Below are 22479 nucleotides of genomic sequence, written 5' to 3' on the forward strand. Positions count from 1 at the left end.
CCCGCCCCCAAAGCCCCGATAGATAGTTGTACGTCATAGTTGCATGTCCTTCTAGTTGCTGTATGTGGGACACGGCCTCAGCATGGGCTGAGAAGCAGTGCCTCGGTGCGCGCCCGGGATCCGAACCCGAGCCGCCAGCAGCGGAGCGCGCGCACTTAACCGCGAAGCCACAGGGCCAGCCCAGAGATAGCAAAAATTTTGACTTGAAGCTTTGTTTCCCATTACCACGCCTCCCAGCCTCTGTTTCCCTCCCTGTCAAATGACTTCTAGAGCACCTGCTCTGTACCGAATAGGAAATTCTTTTGTATTTAGCTCTTGAAGACAGACACTTTCACTGGCTCCTTTCTTGAAAACAACTTTTGACACAGGAGAATGGGGGGAGCACAGGGCACTGTATGCAAGTGGAGGTGGGAGGCCTCAGGGACCATCACAGAGAAAGTCTGACCTGATGGTGGAGAAAACAACCTTCAAGGCCTTCCCAATCCTGCCAAGGGACACGGACCTAGATTTTTATCCCCAACATCTGTGATCTCCAGGGTTGCCAGCATGGCTTCCAACAGGGCCTGTGCCCAAGTGTAAGGCAAGACTCCTTGCCATAAAGGGGACACAGGCTGGAGGTGGAAAGGGGGGGTGTGGGAACCAGCACTCTCCTGATTTGCCCCCCAGGCCCACAGGACTGTCCTAGTCTCCCCGCCCATGCCAGGAGGGCACAGGCGCCTGTGAGCTGGCAGGAAAAGATCCTTGCCCTCTTCATGGCCTGGCTAGAAGGAAAGCTGATGGCCCATCAGCCCTTGGTGTTTCTACTGTGCTGGGGAAACTAGGCAAGCAGAGGTCAAAGTCAGATTCCCTAGTCTGGGGAGGGACCTGGGCAGTCCCAGTGTCCTCCCCTGCCAGGTTCTCCCTACAGAGAACCATGCTCCTGACGGCCCATGCTTCCTGCCCTCACCTGCACCCCCAAACAGAGAGCACCTCCTTCTCTTCCTTTTCACATGGGCAGTGTGTACCCATTGAGAGGGAGAGCTGTCCTGAAAGGCAGAAGCCACAACATAGAGGTAGGCATCTTCCTGATTCTTCAGAGCTCAAGAAAACCCAACCTTTTCCCCAGGAGTCAGCCCACTCGTCCCCTTCCCCCCACCTCCTTCCCCACCCCCAGCCAGCCGGGAGGGAGAGCGATGCTAATGTAGGCCAGAAGGCTTCAAAGCGGGTCAGACGTGCCTCCTCTCATTAAAGCCCCCACCCCCAAACATCCCCGCTTCGCCCCGCGCCCCACCCATCGCACGGTCACTGCAGGGCGCTGTGTGCCCGAGGCGGCTGCCAGGCGGGCCCAGGCGGCTCTCTCTGGCCCCGGGGATGGTGATGGTGGCCCTGGCGGCAGAGGCGGTGGCCGGGGCTCTGCAGTACCTGGGCGCGGGGATGTCGCCGCCGCCAGGCTCGCGGCCGTTGCAGGTGTCTCCGGTGCTCGGGATTAGCGCCGCTTCCTCTCGGGCCCGCGGCTCCGGCCCAGGCCGCGCACCTGCTGATGCCGCCGCCGCCGCCGCCGCGCCCGCGCCCGCGCCCGCGCGCCGCCGTGTGTTCGCGCCTTCCTGCAGGGGGTCCGCGCCGCGGGGCCCAGGGTAGGCCGGCGGGGGAAGGGGGCCGCGCGGGGCCTGCGGCCCAGCCTCCGGGGGCTTCCGGGGCCCCCGGCCGCGCTAGCCCGGGCGCCGCGCCGAGCGCCCCCCACGGACTGGGAAAAGCTGCGCCGGCCCCTCGCGCATCCTCACGGCTGCATCGCCGTCCCTAGCAGCATCTCGGCCCCTGCGCCGGCCCCTAGGCCTGCCAGCGCCGCTTACCTGGGTCTGCGGCAGGTCCAGGGGAGGGGCCCGAGGCTACGGCAGGGCCCCGCGCCGGGGCGCAGGATGCTCTGCCCGGCTCCGCTCCGCCGGCAGCCGTGCTCGGCCCGCCCCCGGCCCCGCCCCTCCGCCCGCCGTGGCTCCTCCTCCGCCCCCGGTGCCCGGCCCCTTCGCCGCCGGGGCTGTCACACAAAGAGCAGGAAATGGCTGCGGCGAGGGGCTCCCGGTGCGCCCCTCTACGCGGCCCGCGCATCCCCGACCTGCATCCCGGGCTCCCGCCTCGGGACAGCCAACTGTCCTGCTCCGGGGTTGGAGAAGGGAGGGAGGACTTGCCCCCAGACCCCCCATGCCTGGGAGCCACACCTACAGCAGTGCGAGGACGGAAGCTTTGGGCTCCATTCGGATCTCATTGATCTCACATTATTTCCAAGTGCTCATTTATCTACCGAATATTTATTGAGCAGCTATTTTGTTCCAAATACGGTGCAGGAGCTGGATATACACTGGTGTGCAGAGGACAGGTCCCTGCCCTTTTGGAGCTTATTTACCAGAAACAGGACATACATTAACCTAGCAAATGTCCACTTACATCTGGGAAAAGTTCTGTGAAGGAAAGGAACACGGTGAAGTGACAGAAAATAGATCTGGGGGTTGGGGAGAGGGGCCTTCAGCCAGTCGAGTTTGGTCCCTAATGCTGCTTCTCTGCTCGCGAATAGCTTCTCACACTCCCTTTCAGTTCCTGGGAGCCGAATCTCTGAAGCCGCCATCTCTTAAGCAGGGACCTGCCTCAACTTCATTCAGGAATTGCGGAATGGACGAAAAGGAAAACATATAGTGACGGGAAGTATTTCCTGGCAAAGCCCGGGAAGGAACTGAGAGGACAGGAATCTTTCTCTTCAAGGCTTATCTACCATTTAGGGCTCTCCAAAGACACGGTTCTCCCTGAAATGCAGCCGCTGAGGGCAGACCACACCAAATCCCAACCTTGGGACCCTTAAGCAAGTCACTTCACCACTCTATTCCTGAGAGGCCACCATATCTATAATGTGGGGAATAACAGGTGCCCTTCCTACCTCGCAGGGTAAATAATTTGAAAGCTGTTGAGACATTTAAAAGTGTATATAGATATAAGGAATAAAGTCCTGCTACAAGGGAACCTTTCTGAAATGTTTCCATGGGGCTCACAAATTTACATAATATAAAATTTATCATCTCAGCCATTTTTAAGTGTACAGTTCAGTGGTATTAAATACATTCATAATGTTGTGCAGCCATTACCACCATCCATTTCCATAGCTCTTTTCCTGTTATAAAACTGAAATTCTATACCCATTGAACACTAACTGCCCATTCTCCTCTCCTCCAGCACCTGGCAACCACTGTTCTGCTTTCTATCTCTGATTTTGACTAAGTATGTCATATAAGTGGAATCATACAGTATTTGTCTTTTTAAAACTGGCTTATTTCACTTAGTATAATGTCCTTAAGTTTCATCCATGTTGTAGCATGTCAGAATTTCCTTCCTTTTTATGGCTGAATAATATTCCATTGCACATTTATACACATTTTGCTTATCCGTTCTTTCATCGATGGACACTTGGATTGCTTCCATGTTTTAGCTCCTGTGAATAATGCTGAGGCTCGCAAATTCGTACTTAATCACTCAGCTGTTCCTATCAGGGGTTATTTACAGAGAAGCCACGTTACTCAAGTCTCAGCACAGAACTTGTGAAAGTCTTTGCCCTCACTGATCTCACAACATTTCCCAAGCGCTGAGAATTCATGATCTTTTGTGGTTTGATGTTACATCACCTATTCTAATTTAAATTCCTATTTCAGAAAGGATGACTTAGAGAGAGATATATATATATATATACACACACACACACACATTTCTGTCCCTGATGCCATGTGAGAAAGCTGTGGGGGTGTTTGTGGAGGATGGCTTTAAAAACAGAATTGAGGTTTCTTGCTCTTTTAATTTTTCATCTTCCACTGTGTTCCTTGGGATTTTAAGTGTCAGTGATTACAAATATGTAACAATGAGAGATTGTATTTTTGTTCTAAAGGGCATATTACTTTGGATGTTGTAGGTTTCTGGAAGACATATTTCTCCCTGTCGTTCCTTCCTTGTCTTTTCACTTTTCAGGAGCAAGTTGCTTAAAAACAAAAAAGATGATTACATGTATATTTGGTTAGATCTTAGGCAAAAATAATTCCCTGACCCCTGAATTTTATTTGCTTATAAGGGGAAGCAATATGGTCTTCTTGAAACCGCTGTGTTGGAAATCCTGAGGCTTGCCTTTTGCTCCTAGTTTTGCAACTAAGTGATCTTAGGCAAGTCACTTCACCTCTATTTCCCCATCTATTCAGTGTAGTAGGTTGGATACAAGCCAAGGTCCCTCTGCATGTGCAAAATCGGCTGAGTTAAAACAAAGGACATCCCCCTGCCACTCTGAAAGCATTTCCCTAGCTCCCCACAGCTCTCAGGATGGAGCCCAAGCTCTTGACCATGGCCTACAGGGTCTTCATGACCTGGCGTCTACACTCCAGTATCTTCTGCTGTGAACAAGCCTGCTCTGCTTCAGCTAAAGGGAATCTTTTAGTTCCCCAAACTTGCTGTGTTCTCTCTTGCCTTTGCCCTTTGCACAAGCTGGGCTTTTTGCTTGGAATGTATCTGTCCTCCTTTCCCTCCCCCTTCCAACCCTTCCCCCAGTTTCCTGCCTGACTTCTATTCATCCTTCTGGTATCCACTTAGGTGTTTCTTCCTCCATGACCCCTCCATGTCTAGGTTAGGTTAGGGTTAGTCGCCTATGCTCCCCTAACCCCTGGGCTTCCTCTATCGTATCACTTGTTATGCTGTGTTGTAATTGGTGATATACTTGCCTGCCTACCATGAGAGCATGTAATTGGTGATATATTTGTCATGCCTACCATGAGAGCATAAAATCTAACAAAGCAGGGACGTGTCTGTCTTGCTCCCCGTTGCATCCTCAGAGACTAGTACAAAATAGGAGTTCAGTAAAAATGGATTGAATAAATAATCAAAAGTGAAATCTTAGCTTGCATGTTGCTGGTGAAATTTGTAGCCATCTGTTGCCTTCAGATTTCCTTCACGTCCAACCCCAGGCTGCACCATCAGCAGTGAGAGGATCCCAGCTACCAGGCGAGAATTTCTTTGCCACTTGCAAAGCTGTGGCCCGTGCAATGTGGTTCCATGTGCGGCAACATTGCCTTGTTTTTAGAAAAGCCTCAAGTCGCTTAGGACATCTAGGTCTCTATTTAAAATCCATCAGCAAACCCTGCTTCAATAGAAACCAATAGTAGAATATCTAGAATGGGCATAAGAATTGGTTCTGGAGAGAGAAAACACAAATTCTAAAACTAATAATAGTGGATAACATTTACCAAGTGCATTATCTCATTTAACATTCACAATTATCCTATGAGGAAAACATAATTGTTAGCCCCATTTTATAGTTGAAGAAACTAAGTCAGGCTAAATAACTTGCCTAAGTGAAACCAAACTTATGCTTTTAACCAAAATTATATACAGCCTCATTTTCCCCACCTCCCAAACCGAATCCATGTGTACATTAATACACCACCTTATTCTAAAAGCATGTTTAATACAAGTTACATGGATACACTATATTTAAAATTTTTGAATCAGAAATAAATTTTTAAAAGAAAGAAGGAAAAGATATGAGATGGAGACATAAATGTGAAAAATTAAAAAAAGATCTCTCTCTGCTGTGGGCTTGCTACAATAGGTTCATATATTTGGTTCATGTAGTTAACATTTGTGTAGCTGGCAGGAAAAGAGAAACTTAATGGTCAGTTACGCAATTTATTGTCCATTAGATAAAACCTGACCACTTTCTCAAAATGCCTCATTTTATAGATGAAACAACCGAGGCCCAGAAAGAGGAAGGGTTGCCCAAGGTGGCTGGACCCAGACCTAGGTTTTTCCATAGGAAACTGGAGTGCTTATTTCCTTCTTTGAATCCGAACTACTTTGTTAAAGCATATATTTCTAAACTAACGTTTATTGGATGTTTGTTTGGGGCCAGCCTCTATGCTAAGCACTTTACAAGGATGGGCTCATTTCATCGTCTCAAAATCCTAAGAAGTAGCACTGTTATTTTATAGATAAAATATTGAGGACTTTTTGCAGTTGAAACATTGCAGCTCCATCCTGGGCAAGTTGGAAGCACATTCCTTCCCTTCTCTGCTTTTTTTCCTTCACTTTGCTCATTTCCCACAACTTCTAGAGAACCGGCCTCCCTTGAAGGTCAGATCTTTTACACATACCTTGATAGCAAGGAACATTTCACCTTTATTTAAACAAATACTATTTACAATAATTCTGGATAAGAACTGATACGGAGGGTCTGAGCATATTCTGAACTGGATTTGGAATCAACAATGTAGCCGAGGTACAATGGGATGAGTACTGCTGTATTCTCAGAGGCTAGCATAAGTGGTCCTATAATGAGCCCCATGGAATGGCTAGGGGCACAGAATTTGGGAATAGACAGGTCTGGCTTCAAGCCTCCATTCTGCCCCTACTAATTGTGGGACCGTGAATGATTTCTCTAATTTACCGAGCCCTGTACTCCTCATCTATAAAAGTAAGATGATCATAATTGTACCTATCCTTTGGGTTCCTGGGAAGGTTAAATGAAATAATATAAAGTAAACTAAGCAGAGTCTGGTACATCATAAGTGTGCAAAAATTGGATCTTTTATTATTATTATTAACATGGCTTGAATTTTGGTGTGATCTCTAGGAAGAACGTGTGAGACTTGGAATAAGATCTGAGTTCTAATCTCACTTGTGTTACGTAGCTCTACAACCTCAGGCACGCTCTCTGTGCATCACTTCCCTTTTCTGTCAAGTGAGACCTTCCACCCCCATTTCCATCCCAAAGCTGCTGTGGAGATCAAACATCACCTTGGATGGGAAAGTGCTTTGAGAGATACAAGACAGAAAAGCAAATGAATGTATAGCTTGTCTCAGCTTATAGACACTGGTAGTCACAATCAAAGTCTGAGAAAATGAAAAGGGACCAGAAATTCCTTAGTAGCTCTAGATGGGTGTAGAAGGGTTGGGTGGAGGTGAGCCTACAGGGTGAGAAATCAGAAGCCACTCGGCTCCTTCAACTGATTCCCCTGTGACTATCGCCAGCACCTGTTGGCTTTGGACCTCAAGGTTCCCAGTCCTAACAAAAAAATAACGCAAGGGAAGAAGGTGGAGTAAGATGTGTTTTTACGCACGCTGGTTTCTCTGCCTGAAATGTCTTTCCAGGCCCTTTCCTCCTTGGGGACTCCCATTTACCCTTCAAGACACAGCTCAAACATCACTTCTTCTGCACAGCCCTCCCTGATCCTTTAGATGTTCTCCCTTCTTTCTCTGTGCTCTCACTGTATTGTGACCACAGCGCCATTAGATAACCTACAACATTCTTTTGCAATCACAATTGATTCTCGTTATTTGGTGGTTAAGTTTTATAAAGTCACCGTGAACAATGAATTAGTGAATACAGAACCACTGCTCATAGGGGGAATGCAGGGTAGGTTCCTGTGAGCTTCTGGTCACAACATTTTCATCAACCAATCAATACATAACTTTGTTTTATGCACATTTCTTATTTAATATATATTGTTGACTCATTAACATTGAACTCACAGTTAACAGCACTATAACTCATGCCTGGATGAAACTTATTTAACGTGCCTATTTTCCTTGTAAGGCACTTCACAGCCTTCTTGCGCTTAGGAACACTAGATAGCACTTCAGCACTGTGCTTGAGGGCTATTTTAAATAGCAAAATGACCAATGAAAAGTACACAAGTGGAAAAGATATAGCACTAAAGACAACAGGAAAAGGATACTTGTTTACAGTATGAGAGGTGAAACGAGAAGGCAGAGCATCGCCTTGTTCGACCTCAGGTGGGAATATGTGTATACGGTGACTAAAATCTTTCACTGCTCTGGGCATGAGCAAATCATTAATGACTGGGAAAGGGCTGCAAGTATTGATTTGGGGGTTACAAATAAATTTCAGTGGGTAGACAAATTCGCAAATATAGAATCTGCAAATAATGAGGATCAGCTGTATTCGTTTATGTGTTGGGCTTTTTTATTAGCTTGAGAGCATCTTATAGGAAGGGTTGGTGTCTGTGCTGGGTATCTTCTCTTTGCTCCTCCAGATCCACTCCACTTTCTCACTCTGCTCTCTGCCCCTGGAGACTGACCTCTGTGGACTACCCTACTAGGATTTCCTTGTCCTCTGGCTTCTGGTTGGGTTTGGCCAACAAGAAGCCCCAGCAGTTGATGGGGGAGGGTAGGAGAGTGGCGTCAGTGTATTTATTCCTCTGGCTTCCTTCTTGTGATGCTGCCTTGGGCTTCCTCTGTCTATCACTAAAGGTCCTCTCCTCTCAAGGCAACCTTCTTCAGGTGACTTTCTACTTGCACCTTCAAATGACCACCCCCCTCCTCCTCTCTTTGGGACTACGGGTGATCACTGCTCCTCGGCTGTTATTTTCCTCTGTACCATTTCCCGTGGTTCTCCTAAACCTGACCCACACTGTTTGGTAACTAAGCCCTCCTTGAACTATCCTAATTTGAGTGTAATGTGTTTGGTCCCTAACTGGTAAGATATCTTATTCATCTATGCACCTAACACAGTATCAAGCAATAGCAGGCAAATGGTAACTATTTATAAAATAAATAAATCATCTTTGAAACTCCTTCTAACAGTATTTCTATGATTCTGTTATCCCACGAGCCAACCAAACATTGCGCCTTGTGGAGAATCTCAGCGTCATTGAAGACACACTCATACACACAGACACGCACACACACAAATACACACACGCACACACAGTGCTGCCACCAAGGGGTAGCTTTGAGGAGTGGGCTTTAGTGCACCAAATTTCCAGCACCTCCCTCAAAGCCACAGCAAATAAATATATATTGTAAGTAAAAACATGTGCCTTCTGTGTGAATGCAGCTTCACCTCCAACCCTCTCTTCCTGATCAGATGGCCTTCCCGAGCCGCTCTAACCAGGAAATCCGCAGCTCACTCTGCACATGCTGACACACAGACACACTGCCCATCTTGCTGAATGGGGTATGTGCTATCTTTTCCTCAAAGTGGTGGACTTGTGTGTTGGCAGATTCCAGGGAGAGTAGGGCCAGCAGGATAAATCCTTTGAGCAGCAGATCTGTTCATCCAATCTGCTTTAGCAGTTTCCTATCTGGATCATTTGTCAGTGGGAGTCAAGCCCACAGGTGAGTCCCACAAAGGACCATGTGGAAGCCACAGGCTTTCTTACCCATACCTAGTGGTCCTCTGGTGCAGGAACGGGCTCCTGCAGTGGACGTGGGCCCTGGTAATCTGAAAGGTACAGGGAGAGCTCAACACACTGAAACTATAATAATCCTTCTATTTCACCAGGATTTTTAGAGGGAAGCTATTCATTGCTGTCCAACTGTGACTAAAGAACTCCAAGTTACAATTTCCACATGTCACCCACACAGCAGATGACAGTGAATGACTATGAACAATAATCTGGTACTAGCAGCAAGGCAAAAATCATCTCCAAACTGGTTTCTTTCCCGCCAGCTTTGCTTCTCTCAAACCCATTCACCACGCTGCTGCCAGAATATATTTTTAAACGCAAATTTGCCTTTCTCTCCTTGCTCAGTGACATCTTTTCTATCTATAGGTAGAGTTCAAACTTTTATTGTCTTTTAAAACAGGGTCCTTGCCTAGATTTACAGCCTCAGTTTCAATTTGCCTACCCCTTCCATCATCCTCACTCTTGCCGAGGCCACACACACACACCTCTTATGCTCCAGCAGTGGTAAACTGATAAGAGCTTCCTAATACATTCTGTTTCCTCTATCCCTCTACCTGGAAAGTATTTCTCTCATTTCTGCCCACTTGCTTGGCAAAAAACCCCCAAAACATAATTCATCTTCAAAACTGAGTCAGACATTATATTCTCTGTGATAGCGCTTCCCAAACTTTAATATGCATATGATCACCTGTGGATCTTGTTCAGACGCAGATTCTCCTTCAGTGGGTCTCAGAGTGAAGCCAGAGAATTCGCACTTCTCACAAGCTGGTCATATGCTGCTGTTGCTGGTCCAGGGACCACACTTTGGGTAGCAAAGTTCTAGGAAGTTTCCCCTGACATCATCCTGCCCCTGACAGATTCCATCACTTTTTCTGAGCTCTTCTCTTCTTTGACTATATTTCTGTTGTTGCTCTAATTGCTGTATTCTAATATTACTTGTTTATATGTCTGTCTTCCCACCCATACCTGGAGTTTCCTGAAAGTAAAGACTGTGCCTTTTTCATCTTTGTTTCTGTAGCACTCAGCACAGTGGATCATAGGAAAGTCAGAAGTATTTGATATTTACTTGTTGAACAATTGTTGTTGAAGGATATATAGTCTTTACTTGTCTGTGGAACATGAAACCATGTAACCATTTTCACTTAAGGAAAATTTTTGGTTATTTGACATTTGGATGAATATGGAACCCAGGCCATATATAACATTTTCATTAAAATATACAGCTTTATTTGCTACACCCAACCTTTAACTTTGTGTGCTTTACGAAGGGTAAAAGATATTTGTAACATTTTTATTGTGAACACTAGCAATGACTGTACACTAATAAATATTGCATCTATCCAAATATAAATACATAGTCTCAAAAGGTACAAAATGCAAAATCTATAAAATGCAACTAGAACCAAAACCTTGTATAAGGGAATTCCCTGTGACCACATGGCACCATTTTCAAAATGTGAGAGGAAAAAAAAAAAACAGGCAGGAAGCCCATTTTTGAGGATAGGACACTGGGAGGGTAACTATCCACACGTGTTCAGTTATGGCCCTGATAAATCTGAGCTTGAACAAGGTAATACCATGTAAGGGGGATTTTCTAAACCAGAACACAGAAATCAGTCAATTCTGATGTTTTCCTTCCAGGCTGGATGTTCCAGAAATTATCTCTAATTAAGGGTTCCAAAAGAGAATGTACAAAATGCCAAAAAGTAAATAAGGATGATTTTGGATAAGTTGAGTAAGGTCATCTTCTGAATGATAGAGTTTTATCTTAAGGCTCCCAGTTTTACAATAATCATAGTTAAAAAGTTATACATCTGAAACTCCAGCCTGTCAAAATGTTACATGATTTAGAGAGAGCCAATTGCAACACCATCCAGTAATTCCTCTAAAAGTTTTACCTAAATACTGTGGGAAAATTAAATCTCTCTTACATCAGGGAATACCCTTCCCCACAGTGTTCAAGAAGACTGCAGCCATCTCAAAGTTGGAATGACAATTAAAGGAAGCATTTACATTCTGCAGAAGAATCTTTTAAAGCTGCTTTGAAGCATAAATGGCTTCATGCAACATGACTCTGGTGGGTTGGGTGAATCAAAGGCTTAATTAACTGAGTAACTCCACAATCATTAACTCTGACCGAGGTGAGAATGCAGATGAAGAAAAAGAAGATCCTATTCCAAGTTGGAGGGCCACACCACCAACCACAGCTGTCTATGCAGGAGCAACATTACTCGCTGGTGGTGCTGTATTGAAGTCTTTATTGGCTTGCTGTCTTTCCCTTCTGCTCTATTTATCTCCTCTGCAATCCCTGTCATCTCCAGTAGGGGGAAGTGTCGAGTAGGAATTAAAAAACTGCATTGGAGTCGGACAGTTGTAGGCTAGAATCCTGGCTCTATACTTCCCAACTCTGTTACTTCTGGCAGGTGTCCTGGCTTTTTAAAGCCTCAGTTCCATCATCTGTAAAATGGGAATACTACTACTATCTCATGGGGTTGGTGGGAACTCAGGGTGAACTGAAATTCTGCAGGTAAGGCTTGTAGCTCAGTACATATTCACTTGGCATATTTAAGTGCTCAATCAACAGTAGGCTTCCTTGTGCATCTTTGAAGCACACCACTCAGTGCCTGACTCAGTTTCCATCCAGATGGTTTGAGCAAGAACAGACCCCTTGCTCCTCTCCTAGAATTTTGGGAGCCTTGAAAGTCTCAACCTTAAAGTTGCAGAACTCTAGGGCTCAAGAAGCTTCCATTTCTCTGCAAGGCCACCCTGCATAACATAGTGCTGCCCTCTGCTGATGAGGGTGGAATAGTGCAGAGAGGGGACTGATTCCTGGAGGCCAGAAAAAACGATGATGGCGTCCTCAGTCAGTCAGTATTCAGAAGTACTCATTCCTCCGAGGATGCCTGAAGAAGCATTCTGTGCAGAAGGGAGGCAGAGTCACCTGCCTGGCTTGGTACTAACGGTGAGCATCAGAGTGACAAGAGTGTAAGGCCTTTCTTTGTACCAGCTGGTTCCCCACCATCAGATGCCCTCTTCCTGCCCAGACAGCATATACCCTCAGCTCCTACCACCGGATTGGAATTGTTCACCCAAGTCCATCATACTCCCTTCAAGGAGAGAGGTGGCAGTGTACTCTACGAGTAAAACCTCATAAAGCTGCATCTCAGAATATCCGGCCTCTGGGGTGAGCAGCTGTTCCATCATCCTCCGTGGCAGGAAGCTGTGGCTGACAGCATCTCAGCGCCAGAGCTCACTCTTTCTGACCTTCATTAGCTCACCAGTTCTCCTCGAAAAAGAGTCACGCTCCTCATTCCTCTTGCCCCCTATCTTGGGATTCTGTATTGTCAGGCTAAGTAAAAAGTCCTTTGACCATAAACTTTAGATCCATGTTTAAAATAATAATAAAAATAATAACTTGGGGTCAAACCCCTGTCTCCCCCTTTTGCTAAGAAGAAGTGCAAGGAGTGTTGCCTGAAAGCTGTCAGATTGAGGTCTGTGCACCACACGAGATAAGAGGCTGGAGGGAGGGTAGAGACGTCGCCGCTGGTCTGGCCCCACTCCCTTTTCAGTGGCTGAGCCTCCTGCCTGTGGCCCGGTGCCAGCCTGTCAGGGTGCTGCCTCTGTGGCAGCTCAGGGACTGGGGCGACAGGCCAGCTGCCTCTGGGGTGTCCTGGGCTGGTGGCAGCTATTAATGCTCTATGGAGGGAGGACTTCCCTCCCCCATTCAGGATCTGCAGCCCGTGGCCTGGCACTGAGTCTCTGCTAAAGTCCGGATTCTGCGATTTCAGACAGTTGACTCAAGAGTCTGGAGAAGGGCGGCCGGTCTTCTGGTCTCTAGAGAGGGAAGAAAAGAGCTCTATGAGTTTCTTATACTTGTGTAGCTAAATCCAAAGCAAACCAGAATTTAATAGCAATACCCTCTGATGATTTTTAAATATGCTTCCATCTATATTGTATTTGAGGCCATTATGTCTAGTTGTTAGCAGTAGCTTTTCCGGAATCATATGGCCTGCTTTTGAATCTCAGCTTTACCACTCATTAGCTATGTGACCTTGAGCAGGTTGCTTAACCTCTTAGAACTGCAGTTTGTCATCTGTAAAATGGGGATAATAATAATCTACATCATAAGATTGTTGTGAGAATTAAATAAAATCACGTATAAAAATGCTTCATAAAATAAGTGCTATATAACACCAAAGAAAGAAAATATTTAGCTATAAATCCAACAAACTATGTACGGGATCTATATTTGGAAAAATATAAAATTCTAATGAAAGAAATCAAAGAAGATCTAAATAAATGGAGAATTAGTCCGTTTCATGGAAAGACTCTATATTGTTAAGATGTCAATTACTCCCAACTTGATCTATAGATTCAGCACAATCACAATAAAAATCCCAGCAAGCTATTTTGGAGATATTAACATACTGACTCTATAGTTAATATGGAAAGGCAAAAGACTCAGAATAGCCGACACAATACTGAAGTACAAGTCAGAGAACTGACACTACTCGACTTCATTACTTACTATAAAGCTACAGTACTCAGACAGTGTGGTACTGGCGAAAGAATACACAAATAGATCAGTGGAACAGAATAGAGCCCAAAAATAAACTAATATAAATATAGTCAACTGATCTTTGACAAAGGAGCAAATTCAATAGAGAAAGGGTAATCTTTTCAACAAATGGTGCTGGAACAATTGGACATCCATATGCAAAACAACGACTCTAGACACAGACCTTAAACCCTTCATAAAAATTAACTCCAAATGGATCATACGGGCCAGCGGTGGCCTAGTGGTTAAGTTTGGCGCCCTCCGCTTCAGCAGCCTGGGTTCAGTTCCTGGGAGCAGACCTACACCACTCCTCTGTCAGTGGCTGTGCTGTGGTGGCGGCTCATGTACAAAAAGAGGAAGATTGGCAGTGGATGTTAGCTCAGGGCGACTCTTCCTCAGCAAAAAAAAAAAAAAAAAAAAGGATCATAGACCTAAATGTAAAATGCAAACTATAGGGCTTCTAGAAGATAAAACAAGGAAAAAATCTGGGTGACCTTAGGTTTGGCAATGAGTTTTTAGATATAACACTGAAAGCACAATTCATGAAAGAAAAAAATTGATATTTGACTTGGTTAACATTAAAAACTTCTGCTCTGCAAAAACACTGTTAATAAAATGAAAAGACAAGCCATAGGCTGGGAGAAAATTTTTTCAAAACACATATCTGATAAAGGACTTTTGTCTAAACTATACAAAGACCTCTTAAAACTCACAAATAACCCGATTAAAAAATGGGCCAAAGATCTGAACAGACACCTCGTTAAAGAAGATATACAAATGGCACATAAACATATGAAAAGGTGCTCAACATCATATGTCATTAGGGAATATAAATTAAAACGACAATGAGATACCACTACACACCTATTAGAATGGCTAAAATCCAAAACCCTGACAACACTGAATGCTGATGAGGATGCAGAGCAGCAGGCGCTCTCAGGCAGAATGGCACAGCCGTACCGGAAGACAATCTGGCAGATTCTTACAAAGCTAAAATCGTGTTATGAGATGATCCACTAGGAGCAATCAGACTCTTAGGTATTTGCCCCACTGAGCTGAAAATTTATATCCATATAAAAAGCTGCAATAAACACCAATGTTTATAGCAGCTTTATTCATAATTGCCAAAAACTGGAAGCAATCAAGATCTCCTTCAGTAGGTGAATGGATAAACAACCTGTGGTCTATCCATACAATGGAATATTATTCAGTGATAAAAAGAAATGAGCTGTCAAGCTATGAAAAGACATGGTAGAATCTTAAATGCATAGTGCTAAGTGAAAGGAGCCAATCTGAAAAGGCTACACACTGTATGATTCCAACAATATGACATTCTGGAAAAGGCAAAACTTGGACCATGAAAAGAACAATAGTTGCCAGGGGTTTAGGGAGGAGGAAGGGATAAATAGGTGAAGCACATGGATTTTAGGACAGTGACACTATGCTGTGCGATGCAATAATGGCAGATACATGATATGATACATCTGTCAAAACTGATAGAACTATACAACACAAGGAGTGAACCTTAATGTAAATTATAAACTTTAGTTAATAACAATGTATCAGTAGTGGTTGATTAATTGTAATAAATACACCACACTAATGCAAAATGTTATTAATAGGGGAGGAGGGTGTATGGGAACTCACTGTACTATTTGCTCAATTTTTTTGTAAATCTAAAACTTCTAAACAATAAAGTCTATTAATTGAAAAAAATCAAAAACAGTTAAAAAATGCTAATTAAATGTCAGCTATCATTATTATTACTATTGTATTTAATCCCTGTGAAGCGGATTGGATTTGTTTTGTGCCCTTGTTTACGGCTTTATTGTTTCTCTGTTTCTGATCATAAAAGGTCTATGAACTTACAGATCAAGCACTGTTTAATTCTCTTACCAGTAAGAGAACAGACATTCAGAGACTTGTGCAAGGTTAATGACTAGGAAATGGTAAAGTTGAGACAAAATCCAAGTATCCTACACTTTTTCAATTCCACCATGTTACCCTTCAATGATCTGAATTCATATTAATTCTTTATTTCAGCAACTTTCAACTTTGGTTGACGTTTACAATGTTCTAACTCACCAAAGGACATCTAAGACTCATGCTAGTGTGACTCAAGGCACAGCCTGTAACCCAGACATGGGATAACTGAGACGTCTGGGGGGTACAGAGTCAGTGGCTCCCCATTCTGAATTGTTGAATGAATAAAACGAACTTTAACTCATTTTAATATTTTCACAGTACATGTGAATTTCATGTTTGTTTAATGGTTTTGTGATGATACAGACGGGTTTATTTCCTCATAAAATTGACATATTGACATAGACAGACCTCACCCTCTCTTCCTCTCTGACAGTATGCTTATGGTTTGTGACATTATGTAGCAAATCAAATAACATTTAAGGTCACTGCCAGCTCTTTTAGGAATGGGGAACCTCTCTGGTTAATAGATGCTCAAAATTACTTTCCTGCTAGTCTATTTTAGTCATCCCTGCTGCCTCATCCTCTAAGAGAGGTCCTTTCTCCAGGAAAGGGGGCAGACCCTGAAGTCATAGATTATAATGCAGGGGAAACCACTTCCTACACTGACCTCTTTCCAGCAATGATTCATGATCTGGTAGATGTGCGAGGAGGCTAGTCGGGGTTTGTATAACCGAAATCCGGTGCTGATGTCTTCCACCACCTCGGAGTTGCTTCTGTTTTCATATGGGATCTTGCCTTCACTGAAGACTTCCCACATCAGCACACCTATGGGAAATGGGGAGAGTAGCACAGCTAATAATCAAGTTCAAAAGTAGCAAACAAACCAACTTATGTCTAGAAATCACAGACTCCTTGGCATTAGGATTCAAGTCCCTACCTCTAGGAAGTACAGTATCAAGCCACCTGAGGTTTATTAGGCCTGTCCTGTTTCTAAAGAACTGCGATTTCCCAACCTTCCTAGTGGTGAAGAACTTCCAAGCTCAGCGCTTTGTTATATCTAATGCTACTATGAAAAGCTGCATGGGACCTGAACTCTGATGTCTACACATGATGTAAATGAATGGAGTGAATCAGGTGTGCCATAGTAGGGACCAGTGAGGACTGTGGAAAACTGGAGGTCAAAAGTTTGGTCTTGAGGGGACGGCTGTGATTTGGCTCCAGCCAATGTATGGCACATGGGACTGAGCGCTCAGGATTGCCACATTCTGATTTTTAAAAAGAAGTCATAAATTGAGAGTTTTAAAATATAAACTCAATTTGATTTTTTTTTTGCAGGGGAAGATTTGCCCTAAGCTAATATCTGTTGCCAATCTTCCTCCTTTTTTCCCCCTGCAAAGCCCCAGTACATAGTTGTGTATAGTTGTAAGTTCTTCTATGTGAGCCGCTGCCACCGCCTGGCTACTGACAGATGAGTGGTGTGGTTCTGCACTCGCGAACCAAACCCGGGCTGCTGAAGCAGAGCATGCCAAACTTTAACTGCTAGGCCATTGGGGCTGGCTCTCAATTTGATTTTTAAAAATACTGTTTAGACCAAGCAAAACACATCTTCAGGTTGTCCATTTTTGACCTCTGATTTAATCCCTTTTCTTCTTCTGCCCTCATGGAAATGTCATCCCTGGCTTTATTGTGTGCTAATATATTTACAGGATGTCAGAGTGGGAAGAGAGCTTGCAGATCACCTAACCCAGTAGTTTTCAAAGCATATTCCAGAGAACCTCAGGGCAGAGATTTCAAAAGGATGATCCCTAAACATCTGAGTAAAAATCACCTCAGATGTTTGTTCAAATGGCAGATCCTGGGCCCCAGCCCAGACCACCAGCTCAGAATTTCTGCTCAAATCTGGTTTGAAAACAATTGCTTTAATACAAACCTTGTAATGTATTGATGAGACACTGAGTAAGGCCTATAGAGGTTACTTGACTTGCTCAACTAATTAGGGCAAAAACCTTAATGTGCATGACCAAGTCCAGTGGCCTTGAGGCAGGCATTGAGCTCTCAGTCCACCTGGGTTTCTATGTCTCCAGCTCACCACCCCAGATTCCTCACCCTTTCTTCATGGAACCCTTTCTACTATGCTTCCCTCAGTCAGTCTCATCTCTGGAATCTTCAAATGACACATCCTAGGCAGGGACGGACTTCAGCCCAATCCTCTAATTGTAAGATGCTACAGAAGATTCCCAGGTTGACAACCTGTGGCAGAATAAACCGCATTCAGAGTCAACAGGTGAATGTGTCAAGGTGGCCATGGCTGCAAATATCTCTTTATGGGACCCTGGCTTGGTGCCATGTGCCCAGCTGCATCACCCCTAGGGCTGCGCATCAGCCCTACCCTTCCTGGTTATATGCACTGGGGAAAGGAGAATCTTCTGAGAATGCTTCAGTGCAGACTTATTTCTTCCAAGTTCATTCTGTAACTTAAATTTGGCTAACAAAGTCATAGTGAGGCCTGTTGTAAAGGGGAGCTGTTTCAAGGAGCAGTTCAGACGGACTCATAATTAACAAACTGCTTGGTTATTGGAAATGGATATTTTAAAATGCTGGAGAAGGCCCTAAAACTAGTTCTTCCCCTAAGAGATTTAATTAGTCAGCTTCTCCCCAGTTTCTACTACTAGTCACTACACTTGGCAAGCCTTTCCCTCATACTGAATGGCAAAATCAAACTCCAACTGATTCCTGTCCAAAGTATAATCCTTCTCATAACCTGAATCAAAGAAGTCGGTATATTTTTGTGCATACTTTAGTATGCACAAACCAAGGCTTAGGATGACATGGCAAATCCAGCAAGAATATTTAGTACTTGCTGCCACACCAGCATCATTCATTCTGTCTTTCACTCATGTCCATTCGCACTCATTAGAAATTCCACTTCCTTATCACTGCCTGCTGACTTCACTGCCTACTGTTCTCCCACTAAGTCAGTACCCTTGTTTTCTTTGGACACACTAAGCTTTTGCACTTGCTGGTTCCTCTGTCAGGGACACTGTTCCCTGGACCTTTGAATGGGGACAGCTCCTTCTCATCATTCAGGTCTCTGCTCAAGAGCTACCTCCTCAGAGAGGCCTTCCCAGATCATGCTGTTTAAAATAGACCCTCCTTCCATCCCAGTCACTCTATATCCCATCACTGTTATGCTTTATTAATAGCACTTACTTATCACTACCTGACTTTATCTTATACACACACCCATTAGCTTGTTTACATGATTGTTATCATCTGTTCTCTCTCTCTCCTCCTCTCCTAGAACATAGCTCCAAGAGAATAGGAGTCTTTTCTATTCTATACACCACTGCATTGTGAGCACCTAGATTAACCCCTGGCATATATAGTAGATGCTCAATAAATTGTTGTTGAATGAATGAGTAAAATACTTATTGAGGATTAAATGTGGGAATATAATGTTGGGAAAAACATGGTCCCTTTCGCCAAGGAACTCATTCTAATCTCCTGACTCTTCCAGCTTTAGACCTCACAGCAGCTATCACTAGAACCCTGTTTCCACTTTTATTTTTACCCCCCATTTCAAAGATCTCCAAGAACAAATACAATAGTGAGGCCGCTTCATACTTTCAGAGCTGTTCTTACACATGGAGTCTTGGTGGGCACCCTCACCATCCAGTGTTCAGGGCAAGTAGGGTTGCCTGAATTTGACAAATAAAATCGCTGGCCCACAGTCCCAGATCGCGTGCATGTGGCACCAGAATGTCACTCACCAAATGACCACACATCCGACTTGCTGCTATAGCGACTGAAAGAAAAGACTTCTGGGGACGCCCACTTCACGGGGAATTTGGTGCCTGTGGAACTGGTGTATTGATCATCAAGGACGAACCTGGGAAGAGAGTGGAGGGAGAACGTCACAACGTTCTGGGGGACTGAGTCCCATTCCCATTCCTGAGGCTTTGCCGGCACCACATCCCCTATTACCTTGTCATCCCGAAGTCGGACACCTTGATGACTTGGTTTTCTCCCACTAGACAATTTCGGGCAGCCTGGAGAGGAGACAGGTGAACAAAAGGGAAAAGAAAACTGTGGGTGGATAATCAGAAATCAAGGAGTCTCCTATAATCACGTCCTTCGCTTTCAGTGTGCTGTGGTACGAGGGCATTGACGACCTTTACAGACACTATTCAAGCTTCACTAGCGCCTGATGGAAGCTAGAAAGCTGAATGTGTGAGATCCTTGATCACAACGAGTAAGTTTGGTCTTTTTATTCCTGGGACCCTATAATTAGAAGAGAAATCCATGGTGTTGTCTAACCAACATGCTCTAATGCAAGGTGATGTGATAGGATATGTTAAAATTAGGGATGATATGAAGAAACTGTCACCAATTTGACTAAAATAAGAATGATTTCAGGTTGCTAATCCTCTTAAAACAATTCCTCAATAGTGAGAGTGCCTGGTCCCCAGTTAACATCACAGAATGTTGCATCAGAAGAGTCCTTGGTAATAAAAGACTCCAGGGTGTCTCAAGGTTTAATGTGCCCACAATCACATGGGGGAGATTTTAAAACAAATATTCATGAGCCCCAACCATCAGAGATCCTAGGATGGTTTTTGGACCACCCCAGTGTGATTCTGGAAGATCCCTGGATGACACTTTGAGAAAAAGTGCGTTTGTCCATTTCTCTCATTTTACCAGGAAGAAACTGAGGTACAGAGAGGTTAAGAAGGAGAGGCCGTTAGCTTCATTTTGGAAGAATGTAAACTGAAACTCAGAAAGTGAAAGTCAGAGGGAGGGCTGGGATTAGAGCCCAGATCTGAGTCCTTACGAAGCACTTTCCCACTAGGATATCCCAGAGCGGGTAGAGGAAGGAAGAAGTTGAGAGGGGAAGGGAGATGGTCTGTGACTTATTGTTGATTAATGCATTCTCAGTCTTGGTAGCTCTACATGTCAGTGGGACATGCCCCTTCATCCTGGACCTGTAGGTGTTTGCCCCTCACCCTCTTACCAGGTCTCTGTGGATGACACACGCCTTTTCCAGGTAGGCCATGCCCTCACACACATCCAGGCACATGCCCAGCAAGGTCTCTGCAGCAAAGAGCCCCCGCTGGTTGCGCAGGTAATCCGACAGGCAGCCGTGTTCCATGAACTCAAACACAAGGCAGATAGGGGCCTGCTCCAGGCACACTCCATAGAGCTGGACCAGTTTGGGGTGAGAGAGTTTCCTGAAAGAAAAAGGCAAGGGGTGAGATGGGCTAAACTCAGCCTCCCCACAATTTATCCCTCCCTAAAACAAAAACGTGTCATTTGAACCTAGACCTGAAGGATGGCAGGGAGTCACTTGGCATGTGAGGACAAATGGAGGCCAGTGTGGCTGGCATGTCATGGACCCGAGGAGAGATGGGCAGGAGATGAGTGGAGAACGTGCAGGGCCAGACCATGGTGAGTCTTATAGACCGTGGTGAGGAGTTTGATTTTATTCTCCATGCCATAGGAAGCCACTGCTGGATTTGAGCAGGGAGGTTGCACAACATGGCATCAGAGTGGTATTTAAAGAACCAGCACAGAACATCCTTCCCAAGGCATCTTTGCATATCCTTGTTTTGACCACTCACATCATGACTTCAGCCTCCTCTATGAAGTCCTCTTCCGACATAGCCCCTTCCTGAATGGTTTTGATGGCCACCTTGTCCTTGTTGAGCCAGTAACCAAGATGCACCAGCCCAAACTGCCCGCTGCCAATCTCCTGCACAAAAGTGAGCTCCGAGGGATCGATCACCCATTTCCCTGGAAGAGAAGAGGGATTTGCAGGGTTGCTAAGCAGTAGTTATGAGGTATAGGGCTACCAGGAGACTATGTAGCCCTACGTAGAATGTTAGCCTATTGTTACTATGTCCCAAAGAGGGAAAATGATACAAGCCCAAGACTTAGAACTACCACAGATAGATAAAATTATTTGTTTTTTCCAAATAATAACATAGGCTATGCATTTAACACCAGGAAAAATGTATGTGGGGGAGATAACATGGAAAGAGGAAGTAGGATGGCATTAATCAAGATATTAAAGAAAGTAAATTAAAGGGTTCTTGTAAGGTCCCAACCATTTTCTATACCTGATTGAAAAATTTTTATTGTCATTTTCCACATAGAGCAAATTTCATTTGAACTGACCATTCGTTCATTCATTTATCCATCAAGAGCACCCGCGATGTACACAGCACTCTGCTAGGCCTTAGCAGGGGTTGGGGGTAAGGAGGTGGATTCCCAGAGGACTGGTACAGAGATGCAAGCCAGCACAGCGTCTGGCACGTGGTAGGCTCTCAATAAATGTTCAATAAACGAATAAAAAGGATCTGAGTCTCAATTTTCATGCTGACAAAATGAGTGGGTTCATAAGACCATCTCTGAGATCCCATCCAGCATGGACTTGTTAGGATTCTACAGTTATTCTAATACCTTATTTTCATAAAGAGGCTAAAAAGGCATTTTCCTTTCCTGACATGTGGTCTAGTACCACAAACAGCTAGATTTCTACCTGTTTAAGGCAGAGACTCAACAGAAAACAGTACTGAGTGCCTACTGTGTGCCTGATATGGTGCTGGTGAGGGATGGAGAACCCGTGACAGTGTTTCTCAAAGTACTACCCTCTCACCACCTATGTCAAAGGCACTTGTTTAAAACGCAGACTCCAGGACCCCACTATCAGGTTTTGTCTTTTGGTACGTGTTGGAGAGGGCCCAGGGGTCAACATTTTTAATAAGCATCCCAGATGACTTTAATCACACTGAAGTT

The 22479-nt window shown here is 44.7% G+C and overlaps 2 protein-coding genes across 4 annotated transcripts in view; both read right to left on the minus strand.

The window, feature by feature from the left end:
• Positions 1–1916, minus strand: part of CYFIP2 (cytoplasmic FMR1 interacting protein 2) — a 133315-nt gene extending 131399 nt beyond the window's left edge. The window contains exon 1 of one of the 3 annotated variants that reach the window (XM_004428593.3): positions 1830–1916. The gene's annotated coding sequence lies outside the window, so the exon portion shown is untranslated. Of the gene's footprint in view, positions 1–1401; positions 1662–1829 lie in introns of those variants that run through there. The other 2 variants (XM_087429496.1, XM_014786143.2) reach the window with 2 other exon arrangements.
• An 8488-nt stretch (positions 1917–10404) lies between these two features.
• Positions 10405–22479, minus strand: part of ITK (IL2 inducible T cell kinase) — a 66350-nt gene continuing 54275 nt past the window's right edge. Inside the window, exons 12-17 of the mRNA XM_004428598.3 lie at positions 21303–21474; positions 20696–20912; positions 19669–19733; positions 19455–19573; positions 16352–16509; positions 10405–13034 (exon numbers count right to left, since the gene is read on the minus strand). Of these exons, the coding sequence (XP_004428655.1) occupies positions 12963–13034; positions 16352–16509; positions 19455–19573; positions 19669–19733; positions 20696–20912; positions 21303–21474 (803 nt within the window). The 3' untranslated portion in view covers positions 10405–12962. The remainder of the gene's footprint in view (positions 13035–16351; positions 16510–19454; positions 19574–19668; positions 19734–20695; positions 20913–21302; positions 21475–22479) is intronic.

This window comes from Ceratotherium simum, chromosome 4 (assembly GCF_057802395.1).
Source record: "Ceratotherium simum simum isolate JZ-2026a chromosome 4, ASM5780239v1, whole genome shotgun sequence".
NCBI lineage: Eukaryota > Metazoa > Chordata > Mammalia > Perissodactyla > Rhinocerotidae > Ceratotherium > Ceratotherium simum.